The sequence below is a fragment of the Onychostoma macrolepis genome, chromosome 17, assembly GCF_012432095.1.
Source record: "Onychostoma macrolepis isolate SWU-2019 chromosome 17, ASM1243209v1, whole genome shotgun sequence".
NCBI classification, from domain to species: Eukaryota; Metazoa; Chordata; class Actinopteri; order Cypriniformes; family Cyprinidae; genus Onychostoma; species Onychostoma macrolepis.
Genome location: NC_081171.1, coordinates 12,265,470 through 12,286,192, shown reverse-complemented (window position 1 = coordinate 12,286,192; position 20,723 = coordinate 12,265,470). Strand labels below are relative to the sequence as shown.

At 37.5% G+C, this 20,723-nt stretch overlaps 3 protein-coding genes across 4 annotated transcripts in view; 1 reads left to right on the top strand and 2 right to left on the bottom strand.

Annotated features, from left to right (window-relative positions):
* birc6 (baculoviral IAP repeat containing 6) overlaps positions 1 to 6,266 on the bottom strand; it is a 110,636-nt gene extending 104,370 nt beyond the window's left edge. The window contains 2 exon segments of the mRNA XM_058750046.1: positions 2,471 to 2,652; positions 5,830 to 6,266. Coding sequence (XP_058606029.1) covers positions 2,471 to 2,652; positions 5,830 to 6,031 — 384 coding nt within the window. The 5' untranslated portion in view covers positions 6,032 to 6,266.
* Positions 6,267 to 6,746: 480 nt separating this feature from the next.
* On the bottom strand, positions 6,747 to 9,858 carry yipf4 (Yip1 domain family, member 4). The gene is made up of 6 exons (XM_058750105.1): positions 9,541 to 9,858; positions 9,141 to 9,294; positions 8,887 to 9,058; positions 8,222 to 8,299; positions 8,020 to 8,133; positions 6,747 to 7,911 (listed from the first exon to the last, which is right to left on the bottom strand). Exons 1-6 carry the CDS (start codon positions 9,596 to 9,598, stop codon positions 7,774 to 7,776), a joined length of 714 nt encoding a protein of 237 aa, XP_058606088.1. The 5' UTR covers positions 9,599 to 9,858; the 3' UTR covers positions 6,747 to 7,773.
* A 634-nt stretch (positions 9,859 to 10,492) lies between these two features.
* Positions 10,493 to 19,325, top strand: exo1 (exonuclease 1). Of its 2 annotated transcripts, none has more exons than XM_058750103.1 (14): positions 10,493 to 10,630; positions 11,006 to 11,191; positions 11,308 to 11,427; positions 11,510 to 11,633; positions 11,779 to 11,916; positions 12,477 to 12,689; positions 13,003 to 13,190; positions 13,387 to 13,489; positions 13,927 to 14,149; positions 14,257 to 14,488; positions 14,733 to 15,273; positions 17,861 to 17,944; positions 18,128 to 18,315; positions 18,897 to 19,325. In XM_058750103.1, the coding sequence occupies exons 2-14, from the start codon at positions 11,031 to 11,033 to the stop codon at positions 19,009 to 19,011; spliced, it is 2,430 nt and encodes an 809-aa protein (XP_058606086.1). In that variant the 5' UTR covers positions 10,493 to 10,630; positions 11,006 to 11,030; the 3' UTR covers positions 19,012 to 19,325. The 2 variants fall into 2 exon arrangements, with proteins under 2 accessions (XP_058606086.1, XP_058606085.1); XM_058750102.1 differs by having other exon boundaries at positions 10,498 to 10,630; positions 10,957 to 11,191; positions 18,897 to 19,224.
* Positions 19,326 to 20,723: the final 1,398 nt, after the last annotated feature.

Sequence of the window (20,723 nt, the reverse complement as noted above, 5' to 3'; positions counted from 1 at the left end):
GAACTAATGAGCAAGAACTGATAGTTCGAACAACACAAACCAGACCCTAAAACGCATGACAAATCAAGCCAATACCAAGCCTCAACATCCATAACTGCATCCAATTCAACAAGTCAAAAGACAAATCAAACATGCCCGATATGAACCTTGTTTTCACAAAAACAGACACAAACAACATGATATCAGAGTGTCAGACTATCTCAGGTTATATGCTCATCAGTCTATAAAATCCAGTGGTTCTCACACATAAGCGTATATGGCCAGGGAGTGGTGAGAGTCGGGAGGTTTGTTTTCAGAGTGTCCTAGGACACAATGGACCAGTCTGTCTGCATAGCACTCTTTGTCAGACTGGTTATGCGATCACTATATCAACAAGCGCATTCAAACAACTAGCATTTTGCCGAGTTGTAACCTACACTGTACACTAAGGAAGTGCACAACAATAATTCCTGTCGTGCAGTGTTGGATGAGCCACGGAAACTTGTTATATGCTATACTACACCATCCTGACCTGTGCTTAACACATATTCTTCAAAAATTCTGAGGTCTTATGACTTAAACATTACGTGCTGTCAAGCAGTGATGTGTCAGTTGAAAGCATTAATCAGCTGTAAGATAAACCGGGCAAATAATACTTACCATCTGGCGTGATAGACTTGCAAATGATACTTTTAACAAATTTCAGCAATCATTCACATTTTAGATATGCATACATTTAATTTATTTGAAAAATATCAGTGATTTTACCTTCTTTTTGCCTGTTAAACACATTTGCAGACTCCAAAGAAAATAATTCGATGCAGTTTAAAGTGGAAGTGAAGCAGTCAGTCAAGTTTGCATTATTCAGTAAAGTGATTTCCACTTTAATTAAAAATATATATAACAAACACGATTAATGAAACCATTTTAAAGAAAAAAGGATGTTTTGTTATAGCTTTTAGAGCAAGGGCTCCTTGCAGTACCACCGCGTGTAACGTCACGGGGTTGGTTCGCTCCGTTGGCCAGTTAAGTAATATATAAGCATTTCTTTATATTTTGAACACATAAATGTTATTTTGACATCAATATTTTGGTTTTCACCATAATTTGGATGAAGTGTCAACATAAATATTTCTATCAATATCTATATCACATCAGGCCTATTTCACAAAGTTTTGATCATTAAGTTACATCATAAACATCGTTTTCATAGCGTGAGGCGTTGCGCGATGTAAACAATGCTACAGTATCGTTCATGTGGCACCTTGTTATATCAGACCTTTCAGACATATTTGCATTACACTGGCTCAATCACTAGTATTAATATGTAAAACCTGCGAATGTACCTGAATGCAGTGTTTTAACTAATCACCTCTCTGAATGATCGGGCTAGTACTGCTTTATCAGCGTGTTTTAAGCCTTGTCAGTTTAAACATTAAACTGTTTTAAGCCATTTAAATTGCGAGTCAGCACGAAATATATTTCAATGCGGTACTCGCGTGCTGTGACAGATTTGTTTCTCTGCGCAATCACACGCAAAAAACGCTCGGCTCGAAATTGAGTCCGCTTTCTTACCTGTTTAAGCCAATGCACAGTATATTACGTTAATGGATGTTTTGATGAGTATACATGTAAACGTGATTTGTTTCCGTGATTTTTTTTATTGTTGTTGTGCTTTTTAATTAAGAATAACAATGATGTATATAGATGTATAAGGTGTATAGATATAAGCAAAACAGACAATTATCTTTTCTTGTAAAACGTGACGCCAAGATCGCGAATTTGAAAGTGAAAGCTCACGAAAAGAGGAATTCCCATTCACAAAATTTAAATCACAAATAACACTGATGAAAAAGGGTTGAATGTTGAACACTTTCGTTACCATATAACTATAAAATATGATAAAAGTTCATCAGCATGCATTGATTAATCAAATGTTGTAGCAAAAAAAATAATAATAATAAATTGCGAGAAACTGAGAAAGTTAGTCGCAAAAGAGTGACCAGTGGGAAGAATGAGTCTAGAGCCCTGTCAAATGCATAAGTAGTTGGACTTATTATGGGCTCAACAGTCCTTTCAAGTTTGTCTTCCTCCATTTAAACAAGCGTGTGTACAAAAAGTAAAAATTGCTTATATATTACTTAACTGGCCAAAGGAGCGAACCGACCCTGTGACGTTACACGCGGTGGTACTGCAAGATGGTGGCACCGTTGCTCTAAAAGCTTTAACAAAACATCCTTTTTTCTTTAAAATGGTTTCATTAATCATGTTTGTTATATATTTTTTAATTAATGTGGAAATCACTTTACTAAACAATGAAAACTTGACTGACTGCTTCACTTCCACTTTAAAATGCTGGAAGCATCACTTTTAGGTTTGCACTGAGGTTTGCACTCCACAACCACATCAGCTATTTACTGATAGTGGTCAGGTAAAGAATATGCTGTACACATTCAATCAATATACAAAATGTGCATGCTGGGATTCTTACCTCGGTAACGGGCAGCTCCAGCTGCACCATGTCTTCTGGCTTGGACACAGGGGCCTGGAGAGCCGTGTCCAAAAGAAGGATCCCATTCAAGTCCTTCCTACAGCCGACGGCGTAATCGTCCACAAACAGCACCTTATCCACGGCTGGGAAGTACTGACACCTCACCCGGCCCCCAGGTTTAGCTGTCACAAAACACACATAGAAGGAGAGAGGGTGATCATTAGTGTTCAGTGCCAATATTTAGATGCTTTGCTACATCAGACCTGCAAACACGCATGTATGTCAAATAATGCTGCTTATATATATATATTTTTTTTTATGATAAATGCATCCTATATTTTATTAAATAGTACTTAATAATGAATAAAAACTTAAAAAGAACATTAAGATATCATAAAAATTAAAAAAATATATAAAGGAATAAGTCACCCACAAGGCCATGCAAAAATATTAATTAAAAGGTAATTGCACTTTATCAAAAATACAGTAATATTGTGATATTTTAATACACTTTAAAATGAAATTTATTCCTACAATGTCTTCAGTGTCACATGATCCTCCAGAAATATTTGTAATATGTTGATTTGCTGCTTAAGAAACATTTTTTCTTATTAGCATTGTTGAAAACATCTGTGCTAATGATTATTTTTGTTAATATTGTTATAGTTTTTTTTGCCTGTTTCTTTAAGTAATAAAAAGTTCAGAAGAACATCTTTATGTGAAATTAAAATCATTTGTAACATGATAAATGTCTTCAGTGTAACTTGCTTCTTAAAAAAACAAAACGAAAAAAAAAAAAAAACATACTGAACTTAAACTTTCAAACGGAGAGTACAATTGAAATAGTTTTACCAAAAGAAAGAAAAAAAAAAGAAAAAGAAAAAAAAAAGACGAATGAATTCAAGCGTATGCAAATAAAGAGATACTAAAGTTGTTCTGAGCTACACCCACATTTTAAATCAGAACATTCACTAACACCAAACGTAGAAAAGTGAGAAATGCCACTGGCATCAGCATGTCATTCCAAAATGTTCTGTTCCTTTTTACCCAAGAAGAAAAGCTGAACACCCTTTAACATGCATGAATGACAGAAATCTGAATGCAAAATGACTGAAATCTGATGAAAAGAAACAACGTTTGAAAGCAGATTTTTCAGTAACAATACACTATGCTATAATATGTTACAACCTATTTTATATCTAAATTTGGCCTATTTTAATGCATTTTAAATCACACTTCTTAACATGAGAAAGAAAGAGCAACAGCCACCCTCCAAATCTGTTCCTACATAGCTGTGTTACACACTCAGGAGGGGAAAAAAGGGAAAACCTCTCCAATCAATATTATCCAAACAAGCATGAGTCGACTGTTCTGTGCTAGCAACACTCCATACCATGACTCGCTGCTAAATAACCTAATTGCAATTTCATACCAATTAGCTGAATGTGATATCTGCAACTCAACACTATCAAACTATCACAAGACTCTAAATGTAACCCAACCACTAGCTTACTATCTGCACAAAAGTACAGAATTCTTGCTGCACACAGGGGATTTTCAACAAAGAATCATATGTGCTACACAGTGTCACTGGTGTGAGACAGATCATTCCTTGCATTTCATATGCATCCATGGATAAACAGGTGTGCTTTAACTCAAAAATGGCAAGGGTTACAAAACATCACATCTCCGCTACTGTAATTCCAACTGCCGTTTGCTGAGGACATGAATGAAGTTAAACTCCTTAAACTGGCCTTTCAGATTAGTCATGGACTAAATGTCACATTCACAACCTTTAGTTTAAATACTTTAAATCTGGCCCTGGAGTTTACCTGGAAAGTGGCTTAAAGCTAAATTCACAAATGTTCACACTCGTTCATTAACACACATTTGACAGAAGACTTTCAAAGACATTTGTCACTGCAGACACCCGTTTCCATTCTTTAGTGTACAGCTGTCCTTTCTTCAAAGCATTTAGGCTTGCAGTGTCATCTTATGACAGTTAATGAGCTAGACGTTTCATAAGAATAATGACACAAACTAAATTAAATATAAAATATCTCTAAGTGCGGACTGATGAAATGTCTGAAAGAGTGCTCTTTTAACCCATTTGCTTAGTGAATACTACTGCTTCAGGCAACAATACACAACTCCAGTGTAATTATTTTTGCCTTTAAATTATTCCAGTCTTTAACAAACAGAATAAAAGATAAAACACTCAAACACAGGCTGACAAGGTCAACAATGTACATATTAACAACACCGCCACAGACACTCATTCTTCCGTTCAAAATGACGTTTAATAGCAAACCGGTATAGAAAGCACCCAAACCTTCCCAAACCAAACACACTACCATAGAATGTATACAAATTAATATAATATTCATACTTAACACAACCATACAGACAGCTGTCACCTGTCAGGGTTGGCATAAACATGAGCAGTGTTACTGATCCGTAGCAGAACAGGCTAGGCTATCGCTAGGCTAACGTTAGCATGATTAGCTAAACCTCGGTCAGCTAATTTAGAGCCAAAAATCAAAAAAGTGTTTACTGTAAATGCCAAAAACTGTGTTAAGATGTACTCTATATCACTGACATGTATTGAGATATTGGTTGAATGTCAGTGACACCAAGTACGATAAAGACACACTAACACGAGCTGATTTTTGCTAGTGTTTAGATTAGCTTTAGTACCGCTTTACCCTAATATTGAATCAGATTTTAGGTCGAGTCTTGGTTTAGCTTTATTTGACTTATAAAGACAAGGAGAGGTGTGAAATGTAAATAAGCAGTACTGATATGTACATAAACGGTGTGTTTGTAAATAACGTGGCAATGTTTACAGTGATCCGGCAGCACAACAGATCCAGGAGGCCCTAAACAGTGAGGATCATCCGGAGGCCCAAAGACTAAGAGATCACTGTCACAACAACAACTCTATCAAGAGTGAGCGATTATTCTCGCAAACACCTATCAGGAGTGATGGACGATCCACCAGGAGCCTGAATAGTAAGGTGTCGATCTTAAAACACTGCTCTATCAGGAGCCCCTGGAGTGAAGGATCACTCTCACACAGTACTTCATATCAGAAATATCGCATAGGGACAGAATATTTTGACACAGTCCTCCACAAGGAGTCCAAACAGAGAAGAGTCATTCCCACAACACTGCACCATCAGAAGATCAAACACTATCTAACTTAACAGGATCATCTTGACGCTCTCCTTCTCCATCACGAGCTATAGGAGGAAAGGCTCTCCCATACGTCTCCTCTATAAGGAGGTCCAGCCCAGAATTCTGTACAATGATCCCGGTCGAGTGTTAAATCCCTTTGAATCGTCCGAACCGAAACTCACCGTGCAGAGCCGAGGCCTGTAAAATAGCCCCGGAGGTGCCGTCGATGACTTTGATGCTGCCCCGGCTGGTGACGGCCAGGATGGCGTTGAGGGCCGGGTGGTAGGACAGACTCCGCAGGCCCTCTTCATCGCAGCGCAGGCAGCCGTCCCTCAGCACGACCCAGTCCGGCGAGCCTGGCGAGGCCGCCGCCGCCGCCGCCATCTTCCTGCTATCTTCCCTTCCTGCCTTCCCTCCTTCTTCAGTAGCTCCTCCGTGGACGCGACTCGACGAGAAAACGTTAAAGCTGAATCCCGAAGTACCGCTGCGCTTCCACTGCGGGCTCTAAACCTCCTCCCGAAACCGCAGGAGCAGCGATTCACCATCAGCGGAGCGGAAACTAGCGGCTCCTTCTGCTTACACACTCAGCGTGGAAACGGAACTGGCGTAGTCACCGTGTGATCGCCCGCCGCACCTCAGGGGGCGCTATAGATAGATAGATAGATAGATAGATAGATAGATAGATAGATAGATAGATAGATAGATAGATAGATAGATAGATAGATAATCCACACATAGACACAGCTCTTTTCTTGTAGTTCAAAGAAAAATTACAATTATGTATTATTGTGTCCAACGAATATATATATATATATATATATATTTTTTTTAATCTTTTTGATAAAATTCTGTTAGTAACTACACTTACCATGGTACTTGTCAAAATTTTGTCAACAAATCTCCAACCACTAGTGTGTTTTTTTAGTTTTGATATGTCTTGTTTTTAACAGTAGAAACAACTCTTGTGTCCTCAAAATATTATACTTAATCACTTTTTTGATTGTTTACTGTTACAACCAGTAACCAAACATTTTAATGAATATGAAATTAACAAATAAATCATGCAATTAAGTATTATTATTCCCAGGCATTAATGAGATTCACAACAAAAAGTTTAATTACAGTGTCAATAGATTTTAATTTGATTCATGAATATAACAATTTTCAGACTCAATTGTTTTAGCTCAACTAATATGGTAACATATGTCTGCAGTGTACACATCACCAGGTAGAAAGTTGTTTTCAATTGCATGTTCTACAAATAAAAATTCCTTTCCTTTTTGGCTACATTTACATAAATAAAATACACCACAGCCATATAAAACGACCAATTCAAGGCACCCATACAAAGCAGACCTTTTTAATCTAAGCTGTTCTGCCTGCATACTCTCTTTTTCCATGTAGAACTCATAAATTAAAAATTAAAACTGATAAGATCAAGAATTCTGTGAATGTATTGGATCAGTCTACAACAGGGGTGCCCAAACCGGCTCCTGGCGATCAACTGTCCCGCAAAGTTCAGCTCCAACTCTAATCAAACACACCTGCCTTTAATTTTCAAGCAATCCTGAAGACCTTAATTAGTTGCTTCAGGTATGTTTGATTAGAGTTGGAGCTGAACTTTGCAGGACAGTCGATCGCCAGGAGCAGGATTGGGCACCCCAGGTCTACAACAACAACAACAACAACAAAATCTGTCTACCATCAGCTGGTTGACTCAAAAAAGTTTTCACCATCATGTGTGGTGACACATAATTTCTGTTACATGACTATCATGCTTTCCATAGTCTTTTACAATATAAAGTTCTCTTTTTTTCCTTTCGGGGTTTGTAAAGACCATGTAATACCAGGGCTCCAGATTTCGGTGGCAGAGTGGTCTCTGCAAACAGGGCTTCCACAGTAAAAGATGCAGCTTTTTATTGTGTACAAAATAAATGGAAGCAGTTAAATACACTAATGTCTGTACACCTCATTCCCCAAAGCATATAGGATTATAAACAGGGTAAAATAAAAGAAAGAAAAAGCAAATTCCTTCTTGGTCTTCATGGAACATCCCTGCTGTGTAGCTCTCCACAGTGCTCTTTGTCAATGTCCAAGCAACGAGCTAATCAAAGCCTGTGGTCAATTCAGACTCCAGTATACAGAGACAGGAAGTAGATGTACAAAAGAAAGATGGGATATATGAGAAGGGGTTTCTTCGTTTTGAATTCATCACCGACGAGTAAAGAGGCAGCACTGTACGCAGCCCAAAATACTCCAAAAAGCTGGAAAAGAAAATATATATATATATTCATACATATGAATAAATACATATTATATAATCAATCTCATACATAATTTCATATTCTTTAAAAAAAAATAATAATATTTACCTTTATGAGTGTAGAGACAACTTCAAAACCCCCAATGACCAGGAGAAGTGGAGCTATTACAATGAGCGGGAGCAAAGAATAGCCAATAACCCCAAGCACTTGCCCATAAGACACCTATAAATAAAATTAAAAACCATGAGTGGGCAACCCTTTCAACTCATAAAAATCATATGCTATCTGATGCTTTACAGAATATAAATACCTCTCCACCCAGCACTCTTGCAAGAAGGAAAATAGTCAGTGATCCAAATATCCAGATCGTAATAATCCATGAAACAACCTGATTGGTCAAAAAAAAGATATATGGCACATTTAAAAATATTCCAAATTTGATGCATTTCTGCTTCTGTTTTGACTAACAAAATCATGCAAGTGACAAGGAAACTGAAATGAAAAAATTACAAAATAATGAATCCTCCGATCTTCATGCCTTCCTGAAAGTCACTTTAGTATGGCGCTATTAATATAATATTACTACTATAATACTATTATATTTATTTTCTTAATTATCAAATTAATACTAAATGTTTAATAATGTCTAGGGTTCTCAGTCTATAAAAACGTGCATTAAATTACATACTAAATAATTGCGGAGAAGTAATAAAAAAAAAAGTCATCATCCCTTCTTTATGGCAGAATGAATATTTAAAAATATTCTAAACAAAAATATTTGATGAATAGACTTTGTGGTTTTAGAAGCACAAATATCCTTCATTTTATTTCCATGTTATTGAAGATAACCTTGTCATTAGCATACAGTCTATGGCAATCTATTTTGCATTTTGATGGTAGGTCTATGTGCACATGCATCTTCACTATACATATAAAACACTGCTCATGGTCAAGACACAAAGACTCGCGTCTCACCCTAAACTGTCCGTAGATGGAGATCATGGAGAAGAGCAGGACAACAGCCAGCGGGCCCCAGAAATCAGGATTGTCCCTCACCACCTGTCTATTAAAACCCAGCGAGGGCATGGGCATCAACACGCACCTGATCTTGTAGTAGATGTCCTTTAAATCAATGTCCAACTCCTCCCTGCACAAACACAGACAACCAATAAACACAAACAAAAGCAAATGTGACATCAAGCATAAAAAAACAAGTCCCAAAAACTCACAGGAGCGGTTTAGTGTCCTCGGAATCCTCTTCCTCCACCTCCAGCAGCCATCCGTAGCCTCTCTGTCTCAGGAAGGTGGTGGCGTAGGCATCCCTGGTGGAATCAGGGCCCATATTTAATGTGATATCCGGGGCATCGATGGTGCCACTGAGCTCTGGTGGATAAGAGTTTGTTTTAGATCAATACAGTTCACTAGTGCATCCCTATTGAGTCTACAAAACAACACCCGTGTCATGATACATTAAGAGGCTTGATCATGCACATACTTGGGTATATTCTCATATTATTGTAAGTGTACATCACACACAAAAACACAACCAACTGCATCCCATCAAAAAAGATAGATTCATATATATCAGAGAAGAGACGTATGGATGCTTTGGGCCTTTAACTACTGTACCTTCAGCGTCCGTCGAGGAGACGAAGGTAAAATCTCCGTTGGTGGGAGAGAACTGCATGGCTGACAGCGATAACACCTCGGGCTTCACTCACAATCACACACACCGCCGCCGATCGCGCACCTTCACACCATTGCCACGTTTAACGATTCCTACCGATCTGCTTTCGGACGGGACTGCTGGCTCAAAACAGTCATGGAGGAAGCAGGAAGTGCAGAAAAAACACAGACGACACGTCAAATCCTGGAGCAGAACGGAACGGGGAGGGACGCGCTCCACCCAGCGCCAGAACAGAGCACCGACAACACACATTCAATGCACCGAGACAGCACCACCCCGTGACCGTTCTGAAGAAAAGGGTTACATGTATGACATGACATGCCATTTATTATATATATAACCTTATAACCCAGTCCACCTTCAGATATATGCCTTCCCAAGTAATTTATCTGTCTATATTATTTCAATTGACGGAAATGATTTGCATTGTCGTTAAAATGCTACATATGTGTTAAATATAATGCTTATGTAATGTATATATAGGGCTTTTTTTAGTCAGCGTTATTGACAGCACTATTATATTAAATGCCATAGCATATTATTACACTGCCCTAGAACTGAATAGAAGTTGTGAGACTGTAAATTGCATAATGAAAAACACAGTTACATAGACACAATCTCATCAGTCATATTTCTATAGTTAGTGTACATATGCTCACTCATTCTCATATGCTCATTCTTATATGCAACAAAGTCAGTATATAAAAGAAACATTTTAAAACACATTAAATGTATCGGCTTTTATGACTGGTTCCGTCTCTTTATCAAACTCCAAACTGATTTAGGTTGCTAACATTTTAATCACGTCCTGAATAATGTTGTGTCCTGAAAAAAAAAATAAAGAAAGAAATATTTAAGAGATTTCCGATTTTGTGGAATTCATTGTCCCGCCTCTTTCAAGTTTCTGCTCCGTGATTGGCTGTCTTTGTCATGTTGACCAATAGGGTTATTCTGCAGTGATGTCATGTTTTTGCCGCTAAAGTCGAAACCCTGTAACACCAGCAGACACTGAAGCAGAAGTAAAAGCGCTCGGTAAGTGTTTTAAAATAAATACTAAAACAAAACAAAAAAGATAGTTTCGTTTATATATGAGTAAGGTATTAACTCCAGCGGTCTGATTATTTTTCATGTTCTGTCGATTTAATTTCGCGAGAATTGTCACTAAAGTTACTGTGCTTGGTTTTGGAGGGATTTGGCGGTTAAAGTCTTTCGCGGACATATGAAATAAACATTATGTTACATTTATTAAAAGTTAACGTTACTGTATATTGGTGTTTGTCTTTTTACATACGTCCTCGCGGTTGGACGGTTAGGGAATGTTTTCCGTTGACTTTTGAGGATGTGTTTATGTTCTACAGTGCATCGTGTAGTGACACAGGCTGGATTCTGATAAACCATCTTCTTCAGACATCTGTCCTTCCAGACAGACAACATGGGAATTCAAGGCCTGTTGCAGTTTATCAAAGATGCCTCAGAGCCTATCAATGTGAAGAAATACCGGGGACAGACAGTGGCGGTGGACACATACTGCTGGCTCCATAAGGGGGCATTTTCATGTGCAGAGAAACTTGCAAAAGGAGAACCTACCGATCAGTGAGTCATTTCATTTATTTGCATGCGATATCCTGAGTAGTTCAGTCATTTCCAGCATCATTTTTCCAGGTTAAAATGTGCATTTCTCATGCTCACATTCATTGTGTGTCCATCAGGTATGTGTCCTACTGTATGAAGTTTGTGGATATGCTGCTTTCTTTTGGTGTAAAGCCAATCTTGGTGTTTGACGGACGTAACTTGCCATCCAAACAGGAAGTGGAGAAGTCCCGGCGAGAGTAAGAACAGAATATTTACTGGAGAAAAAGTTAATTTGTTTAATTAAAAATTAAGAATATTTAATGTATATTTCATTAACAGGCGTCGACAGGCAAATCTGCAGAAAGGCAAACAGCTGCTGCGGGAGGGTAAGATATCAGAAGCCAGAGAATGTTTTACCCGCAGTGTTAATATCACCCCATCTATGGCACATGATGTCATTAAGGTGAGATCATTGTATCTGATATCTGTAAACAATATTTGTTTTGGAATGAGTGAAATAACATTTATTGAAGTTAATTATTATGCAATATTGGAAACGGATTAATCAGGATTTACCTTTTCATTTATGCCTGTTTGCTGGTTTCCAGACCGCCAGGATGCGTGGAGTGGACTGTGTTGTTGCTCCGTATGAAGCAGATGCCCAGTTAGCTTTCCTAAACAAATCTGGCATTGCTCAGGCAGTGATCACAGAGGACTCAGATCTGCTGGCATTTGGGTGTAAAAAGGTACCAGTGCAATGTGCAATAGAAAAAACACTTGCCTAGAAACCCCGGTATTGACCACAGTCTGGTGTCATGCAAGTCTACACTGCAAAAATTCTTATTTTCTGTATTTTTCTTGATTTTAAATACATGTTAAATAGTCTAAAATAATAACACTTGTTTTTAGAGGGAAAAAAAAAGTTTGAGAGTCTGTAAAATGTTTTGTTTATTTTATTTTAAAGTTCGATAATTTCAATAATATAAAAAATATATGATCGTATGACACTGAAAATAGAAAGTTGTTATTTAAAATTGGAAACTTTGATCAAATAAAAATGACCATGGTGAGCATAAGCAACTTCTTTCAAAAGCATTTTAAAAAATGTTACCAACCCCAAACCTTTAAATGGTAGTTTTTGTAAGCATCTAAAAATATAAACTTATTTAAACTTATGCTTAAAACCAAAAAAAGCAAGACTTGTGAGAATGCTAAAACAATAAATAAACTTCATAGCTCATTGAATTGCTGACAGACATGTTGGAGGACAGTGGGGATATTAACTTTTGTTATGCATTGTTTGAAGGTGATTTTAAAGATGGATAAACAAGGTAATGGACTGGAGATTGATCAATGTCACCTGGGCCGTTGCAAGTCTCTTGGCAACATCTTCACAGAGGAGAAGTTCCGTTACATGTGCATCCTCTCTGGATGCGACTATCTGCCATCTCTATATGGCATCGGTCTGGGAAAGGCATGCAAGCTGCTCAGGATGGCAAATAACCCAGATATTCTGAAGGTGAGATGATAAAAAGAGTTGGTTAGGTATATTTAATATGCTAAACTGCCACAACAAACAGTTAATTATGTGCACATACACTTATGCAACTGATCATATTACTGAAACGGCATGTTTTATCACATACCTCTCACTCTGGTAAGATTCCCATAGGACACACTGCCTTCTGTGTTCTGTGTATTGCGTTTAATTTTTGAAACTTATTTGAGCAAACCTGAGCAATCTTTTTATTGTGAAAACAAATTTAACCAGATAGCAGAACTAGAGCATAATTCAGCATAACTAAACTAAGTAATTAGTCTCTGACATACAGGTGATAAAGAAGATGGGTCAGTACCTGAAGATGGACATCACTGTGCCAGATGAGTACATTGAGGGTTTCACAAAAGCCAACAACACATTTTTGTATCAGCTGATCTTTGACCCCTTGAAGAGGAAGGTGGTTCCTTTGAACCCTTACCCGGATCATATTGACCCCGGTTCCCTCAGCTATGCTGGAACGTATCTTTTACACTATTGTATACTGATTAAACAGTAACTGCTGATCTTACATTTTCACATAATTAAAATTAATCAATAAACTGTCTTGGCACGACAAATGCAAAAGCAGTTTTTAAAGTTGAACCTTTTTGTAAATGTATGTTTGTGTTGCAAAGCTCTGTTTGTTTGCAAATTTAACTTAACTGAATAAATGCAGTAATGTAGGAGATGAGAAAGGGCTGGAAATGGCTCTTGGGAATATGGACATTAACACGATGCAAAGGATAGATGACTTCAACCCTGACGCACCTTACACTCAGGTAACCTAGTCATCTTTCATGTGTATGAATTTATGGATAAATATCATAGAACATAGCATAATTTATATGCTATTATAGTAGTACTTAATATTTTGAATTACCTTTTATTTTTATATATTTTTTTAAGTTTGAATTTTAATTTGATTAATTTGCTTTTGTAATTTTTTTTAATCAGTTTTATCATATAATATAGCTTTATTTATTTACATATACTATTATTTATGTATTCACTTTTAGCAATTTTAGTACTTCAGATTTTTATTTCAGTTAGTAGCCAAGGCAACATTTCTTACTTTCATTCATTTTTAATAACTTTTTTTATATTTTATTTCAGATTTATTTGAATTGCAGAAAATTATTTGTAATTCTTTTAATTGTAGTTAACAATAATAATAGCGTAGCAAAGTACCTAAGGTGTCCCTCTCTCTCTCTTCCAGCCCTCTAAAGCTGCTCGCAGTAGTTCTTGGAATGACAGATGTGACAAAAATGTCCCATTGCAGATGAGTATTTGGAGCAAGAAGTTTGAACCAGGTAGCACCCGGCCAAAGAGTCCTACAACCCCCAAAAGACCCCCTCCTACCTGGGGCAAAGAGAAGATCATCAGCGTGCAGAGTCTAAAAATGCCCCAAAGAGAATCACAAGTGAAAAGACCCCGTGAAGGTAAGCAGGCCTTGGTGCCATGAATATAAATCTCAAGGATGGGACTGATTATTTTGATAAGAACTGACTAGGCATGTTTATATGTAATGTTTTGTCTTTTTTTTAAGATACCAGCCTCTCTGTGGATGACCTGTTAGGGCAGTATTCAGCTGGTGTAAAGAGACGCTGTCCTGAAACTCCCCCCACCACTGAGCCGCTGACCAACGATAACATTGTTTCTAAGGAGAAGGGGTGTGGCAGCACAGTTGGACAGTGCCGCACTCGAAATCGCTTTGCAACACTGTTGCAGTGGAGGAACCGATCAGAAGAGGGCACTGGAGAGCAGGTCATGCGCAGCAGGTATGAGCACGATGGGAAACTTACTAAAGGAATGTGTACTGTTGCTATTAAAAGTTACTGTTAGACCTTAATTTTCCCATTACACACACAATCAAGGGTTAAACTGGACCTGACTGTTTCGTGGCACAATGGCATTAAATATACAGTACTATATTAACTGGGAGGCTTGGTGGTTGTTTTTCCACCTCCAAAATCCCAGTTTAAACTCTGCTGGCAATAATGATATGATTGACATCTCCATCAGGTTCTTCTGTCATGGTGAATCCAATTTGGCAGAGGCACAGGAAGACGCAGTAAAACAAGATTCACCTCAGCCTGCGAAGTCTCTAGAGACTTCTGTCTCACAGTCTGAAGGAAACACACAAGCATTGTGTCAGGACCCTGACCCAGAGAGAGAGCAGGCCAAAGATGAGTCGTCCAGTCCATCTGCATCTCCGGCTCACTCCTCCAGGCCTGCTAGTTTGGGTCTCGGGGCCTTTAGTTGGTCAGGAAGCACCAGAGAACTGAATAAATCTACTTCACATCCACCCACCGTCACCACAGACAGACACCGTTCTTCCACACCTTCAGGGTTAACCACCCTGCAGCAGTTCCACAGAAAGAAGGGAAGCGTCTCCTGGGTAGGATCAGGGCTTTCTCTATCGTCCTCTCCTGTAGAGGGCACCGAGGATGCAGAGAAATCTCCTGGGTCTCCTCCGTCTCAAGATAGTGCATATTTCTCTCAGTCTAGCAGCATCTCTGCTGGTGTGGAGGACTCCCTAGTCACAGAGGACAACTCTGATAAGGTGAGAAAATATATTTTGATCAATTCATGTTTGATACGGTCAACCATAAAAGAATATTTCTCCCAAAAATGAAAATTCTGTCATCATTTACTCACTCTCATTGTCTTTCTGTTTTTTCCCCCATACAGTGGAATCAATAGTACCAAACTGGGCTGCGTTTCCCAAAAGCATTGTAAGCTTAAGTACATCGTAAACCCATTGAAACCAATGGAGCTACGATCAACTTAGGCGTACAATGCTTTTGGGAAACACATCCCTGGTCAGTTGCCATTACATCTTCTTTCAAGTTCTGCAGATAAAATTATGTAAATGATAACAATTTTTCATTTTGGAGTGCTTTCTGAATTTGTTAATTGTAGTATAGTAATTTACAACAATTTACTTGGTTCTAATTAGGGGTGACCCCGAATAGTAGAAGATTCAGTGCTTCGATAGGATGAGCCTGATTCGACTGCCAAATTCACAGTCGAATATTAGCAGAGGTGTTAAGAAAGGAGGATCATGCCAGTTTGACTATATGGGGGTGTTCATTGTCTGATTTCAACTACCAGTTTTCTCCCAATAAGTTAATATACAGCCTATTACGATAATGCTGTAAATAAGAATGTGAAAAGAAAGAAGCTTTTAATTCGTTTTTTTAATGTGCATGAATAAATCCAACCACTCCTGTGACAGATTTAAGTTTCACTTTCCGTGATCCATGACTGACGGGGATTTAAATCTTTAACAAGCCACAGGTAGAATAAAAGACTGGTTTTGTTTCGATCAATTAGGGTACAAAATTTCAAAACATTTCACCCGGTTCTGATTTGATTTTTGGATGCTGTGAACGCAGGCGCCGAATGGCTGAGCACCCACGGAAAAACTCAAGATGTTATCTTCATATTGGCGAAACAGATCTGGCAAACTGTTCAATGCATATTTGTGTTTGCGCTCTGGAGAAAATGAAATTTAGTTTTGTTCAGCACTGTGTTTGAGCAGTTTGAGCAGCAGCTCATGTTTATGTGATCACATGAAATTTTATGTGGCAGTAATGTATGTTTCAAAGTCGGAAAAATTTGCAGTATATTCGTTAATTTCCTCCATGAAAGTCTCTATACAGTTAGAGTTAGGGATGTAACGATTCGCTCAACTCACGTTTCGATTTGATTCGCGATTTTTGATTTCGTGATTCGATTCGATTCACAAATTATAAATTGAATGTGTCCTTTTATTATTGCTTGGACAAAATGCTGCACGTTTCTTTGTGAAATTGAAAGATAACACTATAATAATATACTAATATAGCACTTGCATATTATTGCTCTTTTGTTGGTTTTGATTGCTTCTCTTGTCCTCATTTGTAAGTCGCTTTGGATAAAAGCATCTGCTAAATAACAAAATGTAAATATAATGTAAATGTATTTAAAAATTGAAATTTTAAAACAAGCCCCAAATCAAATAAATAACACAAATAAAATAAATCTCTAAATAAAAACAAAATAAGGCTTTGTCTGTGCTCTTTCCATTTAAAATTAGAGGCAACCACTGCATTTTAATCATGATCCAAACAAAGAGTTTTTAATCTAAATTAGACTGTATAATTTTGAAATTTGAAGCAAAAACAGAATGGCCTGACTTCAGTTTTGTGAAACCATACACCGAAACAGCAGACGAGCTGAATGAGACGCAGATTCACTCTCTGCCAGCAGGTGGCGCTTTAAACGTTTCCTTGGTTTCTGCTATAAACAAAGTGCACTTACAGAGGCAAGATGAAAAGAAAAAGATACCATCTAAACTTTTCTAAAGACAGTAAGTTCCCCTCAGACATGCATTCATATAAACTCCTACCCCTAATTGTATCGCGATTTGTTTAGCATCTCAACCGATTTGAATCATCACATATTTGAATCCATTTTCAACCGGCTCGATTTCAATCGAATCGAATCGTGAAATCAAAATCATGAATCGAATCGTGAGTTGAGTGAATCATTACATCGCTAATATTTACCCCCGCTCCTGCACACATGATTCCACATAATTCGACTATGTAAATATTTAGTCGGGGACACCCCTAGTTCTAATATTAGGGATGCATGATATATTTAATAAATTTAAATCTATATTGGATTGGATTTTTGATTATGCATGCTCATTTCCCCTATTTTTATAGATTTTATATATAAGCTAACTTTTGTCATCTAATTCTCACTTAGTTTATCTTTAAATAAAACTTGATTATTCAATAACAGTTCAATGTGGTGTTTAGCACATCTCATAATAAATATTCATTTTTATACTGTATATTAGAATGTTGTAATGACTGCTTTTACTTGATCAATTTCCTTTTTAGTGTTTTATTTGTAATTTATTTAAAGGTCAAGGTCATTTTTATTTATATAGCACCTTTAAACAACATTAAATGCTGACCAAGGTGCTTCACAGAAACATAATACAATGATAAAAAAATACATGGTATCAAAATTCAATGAACAACATAAAACCTAGTAAAAACAGGAATAAGAAATTAAAACAAATGGTATTGAATTTTATCATTGACCATTTATCAGTCATTTCTGTTTTGTTTGTTTTTTTATTCTTTTTGAAGGAAAAGGAGAGAGATTCAGATGGCTCCAACAGCCCAAGCAGTTCTCCCACAGACAAGCTGAAACCTGCTCTGAACAGAACAAAGGCACGTCCGTTTAATCATGACCCTAAACCACAGTCTGCATTTTGCATTTCCATTTCCTTACACCGTAGACTAGAGTGTGGGAGTGGAGTGGGGTGGGGTGGGGGGGTGGGGAGGGATTGAACATTGATATGATTTTTCCCCACACCTCCACCCTCAGTCTGACTTCCTACACCTGTGCTCTAGGTTTCAGGGTTGTCTCGGAAACAGCCTTGTGGGCAGGGTAAAGGTGGTAAAATCGAGACCTCCGCTCCTGCTAGGCCCAGCGGTCTGAGGAAGAAAGCTAGTGGGAAAAAGAATGCTGTCAACAATGAGAACAGTCCAGGCCTGCAGGCTACCATCAGCGGCCTCTGGGGGGCCTTCAGCTTCAAGAAGTAAGTCAGCCTGTGTGCAAGTATGTGATTATGTAAATAAATGAATCAACATGGCCAATGACAAGACCTCACACTGTCCAATTCATCTTCTACTGTTTATATTTGGCTGTCATTACCACCTGTGGCCAGCAGGGGCAGTAGTGGGATAAACCTGTTAACACCAAGATACTAACTAAACTAATGGGAGTGGTGCTGTTACCTAGTTGATATGTGAACAACAGAGGTGTAACTAATTGCTTGGGTAAAGTGAGAGTCATTGTAGTAGTTTAGAGAAGGATGGTGCCTGCTCACTATGAAAGGAAATACATTCCCATTATGCAATGCTCAGGCCTGAGTTGAATAAGGGTCTGAGTCAGTGCAGGATTGAAGGGGGAGGGGCTAATCAACATAAGAGTTAAATGTGAAGTCAGTTCGAGGGTGAAACTAGAGAAGTATCTGATTGCTGCTTCTTTCTGCTACTTTTTGGCATTTGAGAAGTTGTCCATAAGTGTTATATTTTAAATCCATATGATAGGACGACCAAAATGGCCACATGCTTTGACGTGAATGTATTTAAATGTCTGTGCATGTGTTTGTTTCAGGGACAATCCAAAGCTGAGCACTTGCAAGAAAGGAGAGCCGATGTCTCCGGTCAGGGAGAATGTGATGACAGAACTGACTGAGGCAGATCAAGAGATTCTCATCATTGCAGAATGAAGTGTCATCTTTTCAATCAAATCATTGTTTCTTTTAACAGTAACAGCCAGTCCTTCAAACATACTGTGTATGTTCATATTTTTGTATGATAAATAAAAATTTTAGTATAATGAATTTTATTTTATTTCAAGTCAATAAAGACATGGTTCTCTCTTAGTAATGTTTGTTTTCTGTTATGTGTTCAGCTATAATTTAGTTCATTTTGATCCTGAGAACAAGCTATGCATGAATTTGGCATTATGGTGTGAGATCACTGAACCTGTGTAACCTATAGATACTGAAAATGTATATGCTTTGAGATTTGGATTCCAATTTATGTAAATTACTGATGTGAATGTGGCTTGTTATGTAGCTACTATAAACAAAATGTAGTTTTTTTCTAAACGCTATAATTTACGGCCTTTATTAAAGGAAATATTTACGCTTACCCTGCACAAGTGCGTATACGTGCAGTGTGCAATGCACTACAGGTTTGGAATTAGAGTTTACCTGAATTCCAGCTAAATGAACAAGTCAAAGTGCTGCGCGTGGGTTGAACATTATTAGGCTGGCTAAGGAATGTAGTATGTGAGTGAACAAATGCCTGAGGTGCAATGCTAGACCTCATGCCTCACTCCTCCTTTAGGACATCAGAAGAAGCCTCACAAAGATGCTTTACCTTATCAGGTCAGTTTCACAAAAATGTGCTCATTGAGATACAAGCACTCTTGTCTTAGAGACTTATCAGAATGATCTTAGTACTGTTTTCTATGAATACAAATAGTTCTCTGGCTCTTACATTCTTTGGGTGTTTCTAATTCAACTCACATGTCAGGTTATGAACACATATAAGAACACATAAGACGCCCCGAGCAGGACAACTACCTGAACAAATATGACATCAACTTCTTTAGAAATGCTGGGACATGCTAAACACAAGGTATCCAAAGGTATTTGCAACTGTTCTGCTCTCAAAATGTAGTTTAGCATATGAATCATAAAGTGACACAAGAGCAATCCCACCGGAGCAAACTGGGTTTAAGTGTTTTACTTTACCTTGTTGGCCTTGTACAACCAACTGTACTTTTAGTGACCAGCACTAAACTTGTACATCAGAAATGGCGAAGAATGTTACAATTTTGCATTGTTTTCATGTTCTACGCTCTAAAAAGAGTAAAAAAAATACAACATCAGACAAAATCAGCATTTTATTGTAAAATTGGTAACACTTTACAATAAGGTTCATTAGTTCACATTAGTTAACTACATTAGTTAACATGATCTAAGAATGAACGATACTTCTACAGCATTTATTAATCTTAGTTAATTTTAATTTCAGCATTTACTAATGCGTTATTAAAATCACCAGTTGTGCTTGTTAACATTAGTTAATGCGCTGTGAACTAACATGAACAAACAATGAACAACTCTATTTTTATTAACTAACATTAACAAAGATGAATAAATAGTGCAATAAATGTATTGTTCATTGTTTGTTCATATTAGTTAATACGTTAACTAATGTTAACAAATGACACCTTATCGTAAAGTGTTACTGTAAAATTATTTAAATTGTCATTTCCATCACAGAATGTTTCTAAACTCAATACAGAATTTAAAATGTGGTGAAACTGAATTTTCACGTGAGGTACAATTTAAACACTTTAAACTTTTTTTCACAGACACCATATTTAAAGAAAGTTCTCTTAGGAGATACTGCTACCACTCCACCA

Coding starts and splice junctions, on each gene's coding strand:
- exo1 (XM_058750103.1), top strand. CDS start 11,031: ATGGGAATTCAAGGCCTGTTGCAGTTTATCAAAGATGCCTCAGAGCCT. Junction 11,192..11,307: donor AAAGGAGAACCTACCGATCA/GTGAGTCATTTC, acceptor TGTGTCCATCAG/GTATGTGTCCTACTGTATGA. Junction 12,690..13,002: donor ATAACCCAGATATTCTGAAG/GTGAGATGATAA, acceptor TCTGACATACAG/GTGATAAAGAAGATGGGTCA.
- yipf4 (XM_058750105.1), bottom strand. CDS start 9,598: ATGCAGTTCTCTCCCACCAACGGAGATTTTACCTTCGTCTCCTCGACG. Junction 9,059..9,140: donor GAGGACACTAAACCGCTCCT/GTGAGTTTTTGG, acceptor GTGTTTGTGCAG/GGAGGAGTTGGACATTGATT. Junction 8,300..8,886: donor CCATCTACGGACAGTTTAGG/GTGAGACGCGAG, acceptor TTGACCAATCAG/GTTGTTTCATGGATTATTAC.